The following is a 17,270-nucleotide window of genomic DNA, read 5'->3' on the forward strand; positions in this document are numbered from 1 at the left end:
CATAGTCTAGAAGGCTCCATGCAGCCAGCAGTGACTTCCACTATTGCAAGAAGGAAAGCTTCTGAGGTACAAACCTTTTTCCATAGCATGTATTTTTTCATTAATTAGGTTTTTTTATTGTGAAAATACTGTACAGAGGGATTACAATTACATGAGCAAGGTAATGAGTATATTTCTTATCAAGCATTGTTGCCTCCTCCTTTGTTTCTCCTTCCCATCTCTGCCCTCCCATCCCCCGCCCCGCCAAAGTTTTAAAGTTCATTTTTCGACATAACGTCTTGTACATCTCATTGTTGCAATGAGTCCACATGCATCCCTATTTAAACAATTTGTTTTTTCCCTTCCCCTCCCCAAACTATACCAACATCAAAAACAGTTAAAACAGGGGTTATACCATGGGGGAGGGACATACAAAAGCATCAAAGAAATCATCTTATAAATATGTTAGAAACAATAGCAAGAAATAAAAACCATTTGAGTCCTTAAGATTAGTAGTCTATTAACAGATCTAGGGTTGACAAATTCTTCACATATGCTGATATGCAATCTAGTACATGCATGTCAAGTAATGAGAAAAAATAGGAGAGAAACTTACATAAGACCTCAGTTACACATGGAGAAAATTACCTTTTCCTACCATCACTCCATGTATAGTTTAGAATCCTTGAGGCCATTTGAGGGGTTCTAGGATTCTTGAGAGTTGTTACCAGGTGTTTCAAGGTGAACTTGACTTGTGGGAATTAGTGAGACCCCCCCCCCAATAGTTCTTAACTAGAATGAAATATATGCCACAGATTTCTTAACAATGCTTAAAAAATGTGCTACATTTCTATGTACTGTTAACCCTCCGGTTTATAAGTGAAACATTCTCCTTTATGATGATATATTTACAGGACAAGCAAGGTTAACATCTCATCAGAATAGCGTATATTCCCTCTAATGAAGAGTAGAAAAGTAACCTTCATATATACATACATACTAATATGTATTTTCTCTTATACTTTTGCAACGTACACTTTGATTATTTACAAGAGGCATCTGAATTCATGTAATGCTCAGTATAAGAGAACTCCCATCATTTTCTTACCATGTCTTCTACATTATTGTGTAAAAGTATAAACATCTTTTTTTTTTTTGGAAGAAATCAGTTTATTCTAACTAACTCAAAATAACATCAGAATAATGAAGGCCATACAAACAGCTGTCAGCCTCAACTCTATACCATTTCAGTGAACTTGTATTAAGAGTAACAATACCCTCTTCCATGGCCACTCTTGAGGCAACAATGCAATTAACAACAAGAAGTTAACTTATAGTTTTACACTTTATAGTGCCACTACCAATTACATTTCTATGTTAAATTAACTTGGTCATCAGAGGTGATTTTCCATTTCTTCAACTTGAACTTCATGGTTAAACTAGTCCATTTGCAATTCTGCACTGCTTCAGCTCCTCATTGAAGCCCTCACAGAGCTTAAAATCACCCTGGTTCTGGGCACACTCCAAAAACTGCTTTATTTCATAGGAGCATGGGCCACTAAGCTGCTGCTGCTGCTGCTGCTGCTGCTGCTGCTGCTGCGCCAGCTGAGTTCCCTGGGGCTCCTGATAAGTGATGTCTGGCCTGGCAGGCTCAGCATTACCAGCTCCACTGAAGCCACCAGTGATGGCATGGCCCAGTGTGTGCCCAACGGCAGAGCCCACAGCTACACCAGCGGCTGTGGACGCCATCTGGGCCATCAGCCCAGGCTGATGGGGAATGGCTGCAGGAGAGCCCACAGCAGATGCTGGGGCTGCCATTGGAGGTTGGGCTGCAGGAGCTGACCTGGGTGCAGCTCTCATCTGTGGGGCACGGCTGGCCGGTGGGGCCAATGCGGGAGGTGCGGCTCTGGCTTCCACGCGGCATCTTGCACCCCAACGAGGAACCACGTCCAGAAACGACGAAACCTACGAAGCCATAAGCATCTTTAAAAGTAAATTATTCCATCTAAGTCTTTCTGCTTATTTTACCAATAAATGTAAGCACTAAAAACATCTTCATCAAAATTTTATATCAATGTAATATCTGATGCATAATTTTGTCCTAAAGAAAATTTTGTGGATTTGTGATATTTTGATTTTTTTCATGTTTTCATCCAGTCTTTTCCAATAGCCTAGATTCTCTATTTTTTCAACCCCTTTGTGTTTCTAAGTTGCTGGTTCATCTCATTTATTTCAGTTTATTGTCCCTTTGAAGCCTACCTAAAGGCTTCTCTGGTTTAATTTCTGAAGAACTTCCTTTGTAATTCTGTTTGGATATGTGGGGGGGGGGGCACATGTGTGTTTGTGCTAGTTCTGGAGCTTGAACTCAAGGTTGTAACACTGCCCCTTAGCTTTTTGCTAAAATTGTGGTGTTGTGTTAGAACTCAGTCACCAATGAACAAAGAAGCCATATTTTGAGAGGTCACATTTGCAGTATTTATTGAAGTGCTGGCAACTGCTGGCGGACCTATGTCTCAAAGACCTGCAGCCCAGAAATGATCTTTTTCTCTTTTTTTTCTTATAAAAATGTTGTACAGAGGGGTACAGTTACATGAGCAATGAGTACATTTCATAGCCAGCATTGTTACCTCCTCCTTTGTTTTTTTCCTACCATCACTGCCCTCCCCTCCTCCCCCCACCCAGGCCTTGTAAAATTCGCTTTCAATATAGTGTATGATAAATCTTGTCCTCACAATGGGTCAGCCTGCATCCTCATTTAAGCATTCTGCAATATCCCTTACAAAAAAAAAAAAATATATATATATATATACACACACACGTAAAAGGTGCAGAGCACCAGTATCAAATCCAGTGGTTATAGAAACAAAAGAATCACATAATCTATTGTAAATACATTAAAAAACACTAGCGAGAAAGAAAAAAAACAAATAACAAACCTATTGTGTCCCTGTCTTGGGGTACATTTTGCTTAACATTATCTCATATGGTCATATGTACTTAGCCTTTTACCTCCTATGCTTGTCCTAGACATGTACTGGTCTCTGAAGACAAGGGAAACCATGGGACCTATGTTTTTTTGGGTCTGGTTTATTTCACTTAATATGATTTTCCCCCAAGTCTTTCCCTTTCCTAACAAAAGAGGCAATATCATTTTTTCTGACGGAGGCATAGAATTCATATATATATATATATACACATATATATATATGTATATATATAACATTTTCTTGATCCATTCATCTACTGAGGGGCATCTGGGTTGGTTCCATATCTTAGCTATGGTAAATAATGCTGCGATAAACATGGTTGTGCTGGTAGCTTTGGTATGACCTTGTTTGTGATCCTTTAGGTAAATGCCTAAAAGTGGGATTGCTGGGTCATAGCGGAGCTCTATGTGGAGTCTTTTGAGGAACCTCCATACTGCTTTCCAGAGTTGAACAAGTTTACACTCCCATCAACAATTCAATATGGTTTCCTTTTGGCCACATACCCTCCACCATCTGTTATTAGATTTCTTGATTATAGCCATTCTAGGGGGTGAGGTGGAATTTCAGCATTGTCTTGATTTGCATTTCTTTCTTTCTTTCTTTCTTTCTTTCTTTCTTTTTTTTTGAATCTGGGCCTGAACTCTGGGCCTGGGCGCTGTTCCTCAGCTCTTCAGCTCAAAGCTAATACTCTACCACTTGAGCCACAGTGCCACTTCCGGCTTTTTTCTTTTTTCTTATGTGGTGCTGAGGAATCGAACCCAGGGCCTCAGGCATGCAAGGCAAGCGCTCTACCACTGAGCCACCTTTCTAGCCCCTTGTGTTTCTTTTATGGCTAGAGAAGTTGATCATTTCTTCATGTGTCTATTGGTCATTCTTATTTCCTCTTCAAAGAAGTCTCCCTTTAAATCTTTAGCCCATTTGTTAATCGGGCAGTTGTTTCTTTGAGGATTTGTTGTTGGGGGATTTAGTTTGTTTGAGTTCTAAGTAGATTTTAGACATGAGACCCTTGTCTGTTGTATGGCTAGTGAAGATCTTCTCCCAGTCTGTGCGCTTTCTGTTGATCTTGCTAGCTATGTCCTTTGACTCTGCAGTTTCATGCAATCCCATTTGTCCAACCTTTCTTTGATTTGTTGTGCTTCTGGGTCTGTATTAAGAAAATTTTGGCCTCTGCCAAGAAGCCCTTGAGTTTCTCCTATTCCTTCCTGTAATGTTTTCATGGAGTCTGCTTTTATTTCGAGGTCATTGATCCATTTGGAGTTGATTCTGGTGCAGGGATCTAGTTTTAGTTTTCTACAAATGTTTAACCAATTTTCCCAGCACCATTTACTGAAAAGGCTTTCTTCCATTCTATTTCTTTAGCTCCCTTGTCAAAGATTAGGTGGCTATAGGTCTGTGGGTTCATTTCTGGGTCTTCGGTCCTATTCCGTTGGTCCTCAGGTCTGTTCTTGTGCCAGTACCAAGCTGTTTTTATTACTATGGCTTTGTAGTAGAGTTTGAAGTTTGGAATTGATATTCCTCCAGCACTGTTCTTTCTACTAAGGATTGTTTTTTCTCTTCGGGGTCTTTTATTGTTCCATATGAATTTTTGGACTGCTTCTTCTGTTTCATTTAAGAATGAGGTTGGAATGTTGATAGGTATGGCATTGAATTTGTAGATCACCTTTGGCAGTACTGCCATTTTTACTGTTAATCCTCCCAATCCAGGAGCACGGGAGGTTTTTTCCACTTGCTTAATTCTCCTTTAATTTCATATTTCAGGTTTTTAAAGTTTTCATCATACAGACTTTCACCTCTTTTGTTAACTCCTAAGTATTTTTTTTCCCTTGTGGCTATTACAAAAGAGGTTGCTTTCCTAAGTTCAGCCACGCTCTTCTCATTATTGGCATACAGGAAAGCCATTGAGGATTAATTTTGTATCCTGCTACTTTCTCAAAACTTCCAATCAGCTCAAGTAACTTGGGAGTGGAGTCCATGGGATTCTTTAAATACAAGATCGTGTCATCTGCAAAGAGGAAGAGTTTTACTTCATCCTTCCCTATTTGGATCCCTTTTATGTCTGCATCTTGTTTTATTGCTGTAGCTAGGTGAAGAGCTAAAGTAACTCCATTTTAAGATCAACCCCCTGAGCTGTGCTGCCCTCAGAGTAAACCCCAAAGAGAGCTGTGCTGCCCTCAGAGTAACCCACAAAGAGAAAAATAGTTCTCGGAAAAACCACAGGTTGCCACCAACTCTGCCCACCCTTAAGGTACAGAACAGTTGTCTAAGTGTTCCAGAAAAAGGAAATTGTGGTCAGGGTGGACTTAAACCCCCTGAACTTGTGAACTTGCTTTTGTGGAAACCCCCTGAACTTGTGAACTTGTTTAATACTATAAAAGCTGTGCTGATTCTATGCTCGGGGCCTCTTAGCATCACCGGTTACTGAGTGCATGGAGGACCAAACTTGAGCTTGCAATAAATGACTCTTTGCTGCTTGCATTGATCATGGTCTCTGGTGGTCTGTGAGGGGACATCTGAAATCAAGCACTTCACTAGGCATTCTAATACTAGGTTGAAGAGAAGTGAGGAGAGTGGACACCTTTGTCTCATTCCTGAATTTAGAGGAAATGGCTTTAGCTTGTCACCATTAAGTATAATGCTGGCTGTAGGTTTGTTATTTATAGCCTTTATTATATTGAGGAATGTTCCATGGATTCCTAGTTTTTCCAGAACCTTCATCATAAAGGGGTGTTGGATCTTCTCATATGCTTTTTCTGCATCTATTGAGATAACCATGTGGTTCTTATCTTTGCTCTTTTTGATGTGATGAATTATATTGTATTGCATATATTGAACCAGTTTTGCATCCCTGAAATGAATCCTGTTTGATCGTGGTGTATGATTCTTTTGATGAATTGTTGAAGTCAATTGGCCAAGATTTTGTTGAGAAGGTTTGCGTCAATATTCATCAGAGTAATGGGTGTATATTTCTCTTTCTTTGATGATTCCCTGCCTGGTTTTGGGATGAGGGTGGGTTATGCTGGCTTCATAAAAAGAGTGTGGTAGTGAAAATGTCATGAATGATTAGGATATGTACAAATTTATTATAAAGCAGTGAAAGAATTCCTGATCCTGTCACCTCTGCCTCCAAATGTGGCCCTCCATCTCACATTCTATTTTTGTTACCCCAGCACTGAAAAAGAGGTGGGAGCCATTGCTATAGGCAAATACATCTATTTCAATATGAATCAAATAGCAATGCTGGAATAAAGTGGAGAGATCATGACCCTGGAAAGGAGAAGTTACAAGGAAAGAAACCAGAGACTTCTCTTCCAACTTGGAAGCATAGTACACACCTAATAAAACCAATATTTCTACTGCATCTCATGTCTGATGAGAGTTTGTGGAAGAGGATACAGAAAGCATGATTGTGAGTCCCCCAGGGCTCAGGCATTCCAATCCTGGGAACAAAAGAGTAAGTGGAACTAAAATTATGGAGGAATTACTTACAGTGTGTTGGCTTCATTATGGGAAACATCACTGTTACTCCGATCTGTTCCCAAAGTGTAGAGAGGAAAGAACCCAGAAATCATCACATCTCCATCCATATATGCCCTGTGCTTCATTCTAGAAAAGCAGGTAGTGCCTTCTAAGAAGCTGACAAGAAGTGGAAGCTGGAGAAGAAGGAGGGTGAAAATCAAAGGGAACATCACTAAAGCATCTGCCAACCTGGAATTCTGGCTGGAAGTGAAGCCCGTGGGATCAGGTGGACATATATATCTTGTATTTGTGCCTATGCGTAGATGTGCCTTTTTGTTGGCAGGGATGGCTACTCAGCTTCTGTCATTGCAATTTTCTGCATTTCCGGGTAAGAATGTGGAAAACACCCAGCCCCGCGGTTCTGCATCTGAGGCCCAGCATCCGGGAAATAAACACAAGTTGGAAAACATATTTTCAAGTTCTCTCCACCCCAGGTACTATGATTTCATCCAAGACCACAGCGAGTGAGACCCCCTGGATGAAGTTCTCTTGTTAGATTTGATTGCAAGCCTGGAGTAGCAAATGATTCATATGAAATCTACTAGGGATGATGCAACTGGAATGCATCAATAGATGCCATGTTAGATGAAAGGTGAGATGGTTGGCATGAGCTCATGCCAGGGAGATGCCAACCACACCCAAAAGTGCATCACACTCAGAGGATATCTCACAAACCCAATGTCCAAAACAGCCACAGAACTTTGCTGGTTGACCGAGGCTAGTTTCAGTAGAATCCCATGCAGAAGATTCCACAAATGTGGCCATCTATGATTGCCTGGAGAATGAATGATCATGCTGAATTCAGCAAAGGCCAATGGTCAGTGCATGAGCTACAGAATTGTATGCTGAACTTTGACCTTTACACCTGGCAATATCACTGTACATCTTGAGTTAATGTGTCAATATACTGTCATGAAGCATTGAAACATTCACCACCTTGGGTGTCTGTATTTATACTTTTCTGAGAATCTGTGCCTGCCCAAACAACCCTTTCTCCCCTATCAAAACTATCTCTATAATTCCTACAACTCAAATATATTAGACATAGAATCTATACAAACTCCTCAATGGCCTTAAAACAATGGCTCTAACGTGCAGTGAATTTATCCTATTCCAGGCTATTCGGTTGATTGCATACTGTGATACACTTCTAGAACCATAACATATGGGGCAGGACAGAAATTGCATGAGAGCATAAATCAAGAAAAGAGCAATCTAATGACATGCTGGTCATATATTTATACTGGCATGCTAGAACAGCATGTTATTAGTAGGGCTAACTATGGAAGTATGTGTTATGGGATTCACAGAAACTTTCATACTTTATATTCAATGCTTTTGAAAATATAATGGGGCCTTCAACAACCTGTCTTTGTTGTGAGAATACAAAATTTGCTAATGAGATTGCACATGATCTTAATCATTTTAATACTTATTGCAACAAATAGAACTTTCACACTTATTTTTATGTTCTTTAGTAGTGTGTATTAGTTTTAGAAAAAATTACATTTGGACATTTCTAGATGTACATGCAATTTGCTGTGATCAGATTCAAACTCTCCATGTCACACTCATCCACCCCTTCCTTATTAAAAGAATTTCAGCTGGTTTCATTTTTCCATTTTCATATATGTGCAAAAAGTACATTGACTTTGGTCCACTTCCTTCTCGTCTCCATCTCTATTCACTGCCCTGCCTCATCTATATAATGCCTATAATTGAATATGATCTCAACTGCACTTGAGTCCTACATTTTAATGTATATTAATTGTTAGAAGAGATTCACTGTGTATTTGACACCTGCTTGTGTTACATTTCAACCTAAATATCTCTACATATTACTCCCTCTTTCCTTATCTTTCCTCCAGCTCTTAACCAATAGATTGTAGTAAGTGTAGTTATGCCATCTACAGCCACATATGTACTTTGTTATTGCACATATTTTTTTTTAATTTTAAATTTTTATTTTTTGTGAACATATTGTACAGAGGGGTTACAATTACATTGGCAAGATAATGAGTACATTTCTTAGCAAGCATTGCAGCCTCCTCCTTTGTTTACCCTTCACATCCCTTCCCAGCCTCCCCCCGCCCCCCCCATCCAATCCCCCCCCCCCCCGCACCAAAGTTGTAAAGTTCGTTTTTGACATGACAACTTGTACTTCTCATAGTTGCATCGGGTCCACCTGTATCCTTAACCGACTTGTTTTTCCCCATCTCCTCCACAAATTATGCTGACAAACCCAAGCCCAAAGAAACAAAGGTCCCATGGTTTCCCTTATTTGCAATATGTAGTATATGTATGAGTCAAGCAGGAAAGGTCAGATAATGTGATGTTAGGAAAATGAACCCTTAGGTAAGTATTTAAATGTTTTCTTCTTTCATGCATTTGTTTCTAACTCATTTATAAGATTATTTCTTTGTAGCTTTGTATGTCCCTCCCCCACAGTACAACCCCTGCTTTCACTATATTTGATGTCGGTATTGCACATATTTTATAAAAAATTCTACTTCCTCCTCCACTTCCTCCAAACTTTTTCAAAAATTCCCATAATTACAAAAATGTTTACTTGTATATGGGTTTCTTAAGTATGTATGTGTGTGTGTGTGTGTGTGTGTGTGTGTGTGTGTGTTGTTTTTAGGTCTGGCTTCCACATTTTAGAAAAAGCATGTGACATTTATCTTTCTAAACCTGGCTTACTTCATTTAACATGATAATCATCAGTTATCTGCATTATCATACCAGTAAAATATTCCTGTTCTGATTGTGAATAATATTTTAGAAAGCATCTGAACTGTTTCCATAGTTTGGCTATGGTGAATATTTCTGCAGTACACTTGGGTGTCCAATTATGACTATTGTAACTATACTTACATTCCTTTGAATATACAGCTTAGGATGACATATTTGGCTGGCATGGGAGATCTACTTTTAGTTCTTTGGAGAAACTCCATACTGATTTCTATAATGGTTGCATGAACTTACATTTCCATGAAGAGTCTATAAGTGTTGGATTCCCACATATTCTAGCTAGCTTTTGTTGTTATGTGTATTCTTCATGATAGTCATTCTGACAGGAGTGTGATAAAATTCAGGGTCATTTTGGTTTGCCTTTCCTTCATGGCCATAGATATAGAGCATTTTTATGTATATATTGTCCCTTTTGACTTCTTGTTTTTTTTATTTTTTGCTTTTGTTTTTTGGTCATAGGGCTTGAACTCTGGGTGTGGGCACTGTCCTTCACTCTTCAGCTCAAAGCGAGGGCTCTACTGCTTGAGCCACTGTGCCACTTCTGGTTTTCTAATGGTTTATTGGAGATAAGAGTCTTATGGAGGGAGTCAAAGGAAGATGGTGGAGGAGAAGCTGGAGGCTAAACATGCTCCTGCATAGAAAGCAGTTTTAGTGTTCCAGTGAACAGTCCTAGGCCAGAGAATTACATCAAGTGTACCATCACAGTACAGAGAAATTGGCCAAAGAGGAAAAATCCAGGCAAGGAGACAGATCTCAACACTTGCCAGTAGCCATGGCTGTGACAAAGAGAATCCGGGACAAAGGAGCTAGACACAGCAGGTGAGTGTATTCTACTCAACACCAGCAAGAACTGACAAGGAGCAGATATCTTCATCCTGCAGATCACAGACCAGAGACAACCCAGGAACCAAGACTCCGGTCTGAGTAGAACCCTGACATCCTGACTCTATCTCAGGGAAAACAGGAGGGGAGGCCACCCCTCCACCCCACAACCACTGGAGATCTCTATCTTTGATACTGACAAAGGCCCAGCTAGCTCAAAATCAGGCCTTGGAAGAAAACAAAAGAGTCATTTTGCAGATTACAGGAACCTGACCTGACCTGCCAAGCTCAGCTCCACCCAGGGAAAAGTCACCCATCCCAGGCCTAGCAAGCTCTGCCAGCCCCAGGAGCTGCTTTCTTCACATTGGGTAACAGAGCCAGAGGCTGCCCCTCCCTACAGCAGCCTACACAATCAATTGAATGGCTTCAGGCTGGGCTCTGTGAGTGTCTCAGAATCTAGCCCCTCAGGGAAAAGTTACTATTTGCTGCAAGGCCTCAACTACCCAGAACCTAGGCTCATCACAGCATCTCCAAACTAGAGGAAATAGCCATCTCCCTCTTTTGTGATACTCAAAGCAGATCTCCTTCTCATTGAAGTAGCCTGGGAGGAGGATCACAAAATCCTGGGTCAAGCGGAGCATTTTTCTGACTGCTCAAACAAACTGACATAAGAAACCAATCAAGCCACAGGAAAACCAAGCACCACAAGCAGACAAGAGACTCCACCAAGAGACTGGTTACAGACACAAGGGAGATACAGGATCTTCCCATCCCCTCGCTCCTCCCCCCCCAAAAAAATCAAAGAACTCTTTTTTTGTACCTTTTAAAATTTTTAATTTAAAAATTGTTTTCTATTAATTTTTTTCCTCTTATAATTTTCATTTTAGGTATATGTGTTTGTGTGTGCTTTTAAAAATGTCTACTGACCTTTTGGTCCTTTTTCTTTTTCATTCTTTTCATTTTTCTTCTCTTTCGTTCTTTTTTTTTTTTTGGTATTCAGGTAAGAGGTAGGTTTATTCAGTAGACCTGCTGGGACCAGCCAAGGTTGGCACTCCACGTGGCTGGGAAAGGCTTGGGAATGAGAGAGAGCTGGGAAAGAGAGGAAAGAGCTAGAGCAGAGGGAAAGCAGAAAGAGCTAGAAAAGAGCAGCAAGAGAGATAGAGAGAGCTAGAAAAGAACAGCAAGAGAGATAGAGCTAGAAAAGAACAGCAAGAGAGATAGAGAGAGCTAGAAAAGAACAGCAAGAGAGTCTTCCGTTCTTTTTTGCGTGACTTAATTGCTGTTCTGCTCATCCTCAGATAAATACCCATTGTCGATTATTAGACTTTATCCCCAATTGTGTACACACTTAATCCAGAAATTTATTACTCAATTCAAAACCTCTTAGGCTTAAATTCTTTAATAGCTGTATTATCTCTTTATACCTATAAAATTTTTAAGAGTTTATTTTTAAGCTTTTCATGTCTCCTTTCAATCCCTCCCCTCCTCTCATCCTATCCCTTTCTTCTCTCAATATGATCATTAAACTTAGATAATTTTTAAGTTTCACTTTTTAAATTTAAATTTGGTTTTTCCATTTTTTCTTGTCTCTTTTTTTCTCGCTTCCCTTATATTCTGTCCAATCCATTTCCCTCTTTGAGATTAGGACTTGGTTAATTTCATTCTCATTTTACCTCTACACATCCCTCTAATCCTATTTTTCCCCACATTTCTCCTTAAACCTAATAATTTCTGATTTGCCAAATTCCTCCTTGCTGTTCGTAGCCCATTAATAACATAGTTGTTTGATGCTAATAGATTGTATCTATTTGAACTAGATTGTATCTGCAGCCATTTTGACTGTGCAACTACAGGGCTCTGGTTGATGCATGCCTTAAAATAGTGATCTAGGAAAAATTGGTGTTACTTTCATACAAAATCGGCAGAACAAGCCAGAAAAACACAAGAAAAATGGCAAGTCCGGGTATCTCAATTTCCTCTCATGACAGAACAGATAATGAATAATCCAGAGGAGAGGTCCTCAAAAGCTCTACAAACACTACAGCTAAACATGGTGAATGAAAAGATTGAAAATGGACTTAACGCTACAATGAAGCAACATAGACTGTCTAGTTGGATTAAGAAGCAAGATCCTTCTTTCTGCTGCCTTCAGGAGTCACACCTTGCCCATAAAAACAAACACTTTTTGAAAGTGAAAGGCTGGAACAAAATCTACCAAGCAAGCCGCCCCCATAAACAGGCAGGAGTTGCAATCCTAATATCAGATAAAATACAGTTCAAATTAAACTTAGTGAGAAGAGATAAAGAAGGTCGCTACATACTAATTAAGGGATCTCTCCATCAGGAGGTTATTACAATTCTAAATATCTATTTGCCAAACAACAGAGCACCCAAATTTATCCAAGAAACACTACTTTCCCTCAAATCTCACATAGATGCAAAGACATTAATTGTTGGGAACTTTAACACACCACTGTCCCCACTAGATAGATCAACTCGGCAAAAACTCAACAGAGAAACCTCAGATCTAAACAACTGCATAGTTCAACTAGATTTAACAGACATCTACCGAATATTTCACCCAGCAGCATCAGAATACACGGTTTTCTCAGCAGCACATGGTACATTTTCCAAATTACACCACATTTTAGGTCACAAAGCAAACTTGTCCAAATTCAGAAACATTAAAATTATACCTTGCATTCTCTCAGACCACAAGAGAATAAAATTAGAACTCAACACCAAAAGCCACCAAAGAAAGTACTGTAACACATGGAGGCTGAATAACACACTGTTGAATCACCAGTGTGTCATGGAAGAGATTAGAAAGGAAATTCAAATGTTCATTCTATTCAACAGAAATGAACATACAAATTACAGCTCTTCTGGGACACAGCAAAGGCAGTACTCAGAGGCAAGTTTATAGCTCTGAGTTCCCACATCAACAAATTAGAGAGATCTGAAAATAACAATTTAATGAGACATTTGGACCTCCTTGAAAAAGAGCAGAAAGATAAACACCAATCCAGTAGATGGAAATAAATAATTAAAATTAAATTAGAATTAAATGAATTAGAATCCAAAAAAGACCATAGAAAGAATCAACAAAACAAAGAGTTGGTTCTTCAAAAAAATTAACAAAATTGACAGACCCTTAGCAAATCTTATCAGAAAAAGAAGAGAACACACCCAAATAAATAAACTCAGAGATGAGACTGGAAACATCACCAGAGAAACAACCAAGATTTAGAACATTATAAGGGAATACTTCTTAAAACTTTATGCTAATAAGTTTGAGAACTTGGCAGAAATAGACATTTTCCTAGCAAATATTGACATGCTGAAACTAAGCCAAGATGAGTTAAACCATCTTTTTTTTTTTTTTTTTTTTGATCTGGTCATGGGACCTGAACTCTGGGCCTGGGCACTGTCCCTCAGCTCTTATCACAGACCTAATTTTAGTTTGTTTGTTTGTTTTGTCTGTTGTGGGGCCTCAACTCTGGGCCTGTGCGCTGTCCCTCAACTCTTCATTTCAAGACTAGCATTCTAACACTTGAGCCACAGCACCACTTCAGGCTTTTTCTGCTTATGTGATGCTAAGGAATTGAACCTAGGGTCTCTAGCATGCAAGGCAAACACTCTACCATTGAGCCACCTTCCTAGCCCTAATTTTAGTTTTTTAAGGAACCTTTGTACTGATCTTCACACAAGTTGTACGAAGTTATATTCCCAAAACAGTGTATAAGTGTTCCCTTTTCCTGACAAGCATTTGTTATTTGTGTTCTTTGTGATGGAAATTATGCATGCAGTGAGATAAAATTCAATGCATTTTGGCTTATATTTCTTTCATGTCCAGGGAAATGACCAATTCTTCATGTATTTATTGGTCATTGTACTTCTTGTTTTGAAAAAAATTCTTTTATGCTCTTTTGCCAGTGTGTTAATTGGGTGTTCATTCTTTTTTTAATGGGGAAGAATTTTAATAAACTCAAAGACAATCAGGCTGTATACAAAAGAGATCAGTATCATCCCTGGATGCAGATGTCGTTGCCGTGGAAACGATGTGGATTGTGGTGTCTAAAAATCCTTTGGCTGCAAATCTGTAGCTAGGATGGGTGTCACTGTGCTTTTTTTAAAATTGTGAAAATACCATACAGAGGGGTTACAATTACATGGGCAAGGTAATGAGTACATTTATTTTCAAGCATTATTGTCTCCTCATTTGTTTCCCCTTCCCTTCCCATTTCACCCCACCCTCCCACCAAAGTTGTAAAGTTCATTTTCATTCTTTAGGAGTGGAGTTTTCACAGCTTTATGGCATCCTATTATCAATAATTTGTCAGATCTGTAATTTGTAGATTCTATGCCCAGACCATTTCTTAATGCTGCTAATGACTTCCTAAACTCCTGGAAATAGAGAGACACATGTGTAGGTGAATGGGGTTGGAGTGAGAGGAGAAGCATGTCCTCTCTGACCTGTTAAATTTCCTCATTCTTTCCAGGCTTAGTTTTTTTCCTGTCTTAAGGTTTTGTACTGAGGGCCTGGGTGCTCAAGGCTAGCACATCACCACTTGAGCCACACTGCCACTTGCAGCTTTTTCTGAGAAACTTATTGGAGATGGACTTTTCCTGTCTGGTCTGGCTTCAAATCGGAATACTCAGATAACAGTCTCCTGATTAGCTAGGATAACTGGCAGGAACCACTGGCAGCCAGATTAGGATTCTTTTTTTTTTTTTAATTGTATTAGGGATGGGAAGGGGAAACAAAGGAGGAGGCAACAATGCTTGATAAAAAAAAATATACTCATTACATTGCCCATGTAATTGTGTCCTCTCTGTATGGTATTTTCACAATAAAAAAATAAATTAAAAATTGTATTAGATGACAAAGTGTTGCAAGATCAGCTCCCAGTCCATGAAATGGTTGACCCCGGAATTAAGGTAAGTCAACATTCACAGATCTCCAGGAAAAGACTCTTCTCTTATTTTTCATTTATTTTACTAATTCAGTTTCAAAGTATTTTTTTTCTAAAGATCCTATCATTTTTAAGGCAAAAATTAAAAACTTGGAAAGTCTATTGGGAGGTATCTTATAACTTTATTGGAAGGATGCTTGCTAGCAAAAAAAAGATGGTTTGGAAATCAGAGCTCTATAATCACAGTTACTTTTCCAGGTGTGTTACAACACTTGAAATAAACACATGAACAGTTTAGTTTGGCCTTCAAGTAGTTGGTCCAGACAATACAATTTGTTCCAATGGAGAAAGGCTAAGAAGAGTCAGTCTGAGAAAACATTTTGGGTCTCTGCCTTACGGACAAAGGTTTTGTGTAATTTGGAAGTAGGTGTATCACATGACTTTTAAGAAATGGTAAGCTGGGCACCAGTAGTGTATACCTATAATCCCAACTACTCAGGAGGCTAAGATTTCAGGATCACAGTTCAAAGCCTGCCTAGGCAGGAGAATCCATGAGACACTTATTTCCAATTCACAACAAGAAAACCAGAAGTGGCACAGGGGCTCAAGTGGTACAATGCTCAGTTTGAACTGAAGAGCACAAGGACAGCAACCAGGCCCAGTTCAAAACCACAAACCAACAAAAAAAGATAGAAAGAAATGGTCAGTATGCAGGCTAAGTTCAAGTACCATGAGCAGCATACACACAAAAACATTCTAGAACTTAATTAAAAGGAAAATCTAATGAAATTTATTAGAGAACTAAACAATACTAATACAAAGACAGGATATAGGATAACTAAAAATATACAAAAGTGACTGGAAAAGCAAATAGAGGAGATTGACAGGTGTAAAAATATTGGGAATGATTAATGATTGGGATTCAGATCAGAGAGAAACTAAAACAAGCAGAATATAATTCAAAATTAGGCAGCTTTGGTTAAACTTTGTAACTATAATACTACTAGAGAAATCAGTGAAATCTACATACTTTTGAAGAAATTCTCACAATATAATATAATATGAAATGGGAAAGAGTGTGGATTTAGTTTGGACATTTTATGCATTTGATCCAAACCTGAGTTTTATATTAAGAAGGCTTCTTTCTCCCAGTGTGGATTTTGTCCTTGAAGCTTTGCAGAGAATTTCTATCTGGTCTTATCAAGATGATATAGCACTTGGGGACAAAGATGCAGCACAGGAGCCCTGCACTGGAGGCCAAGATGGAGAAGACCTCCACAGCCACCATGACTTTCCCCTTGGCACTGTGGTAGACAGGAAGAAAGGTGAGCCACACACAGCAGAACATCAGCATGCTAAAAGTCAGGAACTTGGCTTCATTGAAGGTGTCAGGCAGGTTCCTGGCCAGAAAAGCCACAGTGAAGCTGGCTAAGGCCAGGGAACCCAGGTATCCTAGGACACAGTAGAAGGCAGTGAGGGAGCCCTTGTTGCACAGGATGATAATGTGGCCATGCTCAGAGTGTGCATCTGCGTCCACAAAGGGAGGAGAAGTTCCCAGCCAGAGTCCACAGAGAGTCACCTGGATGAGGGTACAGATGGGAATGATGAAGTTAGGAGCCCGTGATACCAGCAGCCACCTTATTCTTCTCCCTGGAGAAGTGGCCCTGAAAGCCAGAACCACAGTTACAGTTTTGGCCAACACTGTGGAAACAGCCACAGTGAAGACAAGCCCGAATATGGTCTGCTGCAGGATGCAGGTGACTGTGTTGGGACAGCCAATAAAGAGCAAGGAACAGAGGAAACAGAACATGAGGGAGATGAGCAGGATGTAACTGAGATACAGGTTGTTGGCTTTCACAATGGGAGTGTCTTGATATATCACAAAGACTCCTAGAATAACAGCAGTGAGGGTGGAGAAGCAGAGAGCCACAGAGTCCAGGGCCATTCCCATGGGTTCTTCATGAGCCAGGAAACTTGCAGCTTTGGGGAGGCACTGGTTTCTCTCTGTGTTGGCATACTCATCATCTGGACACTTCATACACTGCTCCATATCTAGTAAGAAGGGGGAGTTACCATTTGCTTTCCTTCAGTACTTCCTTTGCCTCAATGTATATTGGTAATTCCCCTCTTAGAAGGAACTTTGACATGTTACTCCTTAGTAATATGACATATTACTAAGTAATATAAAAATGCCTGATACTGATCTTAACACCTTTTCTATATATACCATAACTTCATCCTTATGCTTACATTCTTTGTTTTTTCATTCTCATTTTTACTCACTGACTCTTAGGTAGGA

At 39.5% G+C, this 17,270-nt stretch overlaps 1 protein-coding gene and 1 pseudogene across 1 annotated transcript; both read right to left on the reverse strand.

The window, feature by feature from the left end:
• Positions 1-17,270, reverse strand: part of LOC122119890 — a 59,524-nt pseudogene that overhangs the window by 27,518 nt on the left and 14,736 nt on the right.
• LOC122119743 (coiled-coil-helix-coiled-coil-helix domain-containing protein 2-like) lies at positions 1,333-1,918 on the reverse strand. The gene is given in 2 exon segments (XM_042693788.1): positions 1,333-1,866; positions 1,868-1,918. Coding segments are annotated over 2 exon segments (489 nt in total). The 5' UTR covers positions 1,904-1,918; the 3' UTR covers positions 1,333-1,413.

The sequence above is a fragment of the Dipodomys spectabilis genome, unplaced genomic scaffold (assembly GCF_019054845.1).
Source record: "Dipodomys spectabilis isolate Male_0828 unplaced genomic scaffold, ASM1905484v1 ptg000173l, whole genome shotgun sequence".
Taxonomy (NCBI): Eukaryota; Metazoa; Chordata; class Mammalia; order Rodentia; family Heteromyidae; genus Dipodomys; species Dipodomys spectabilis.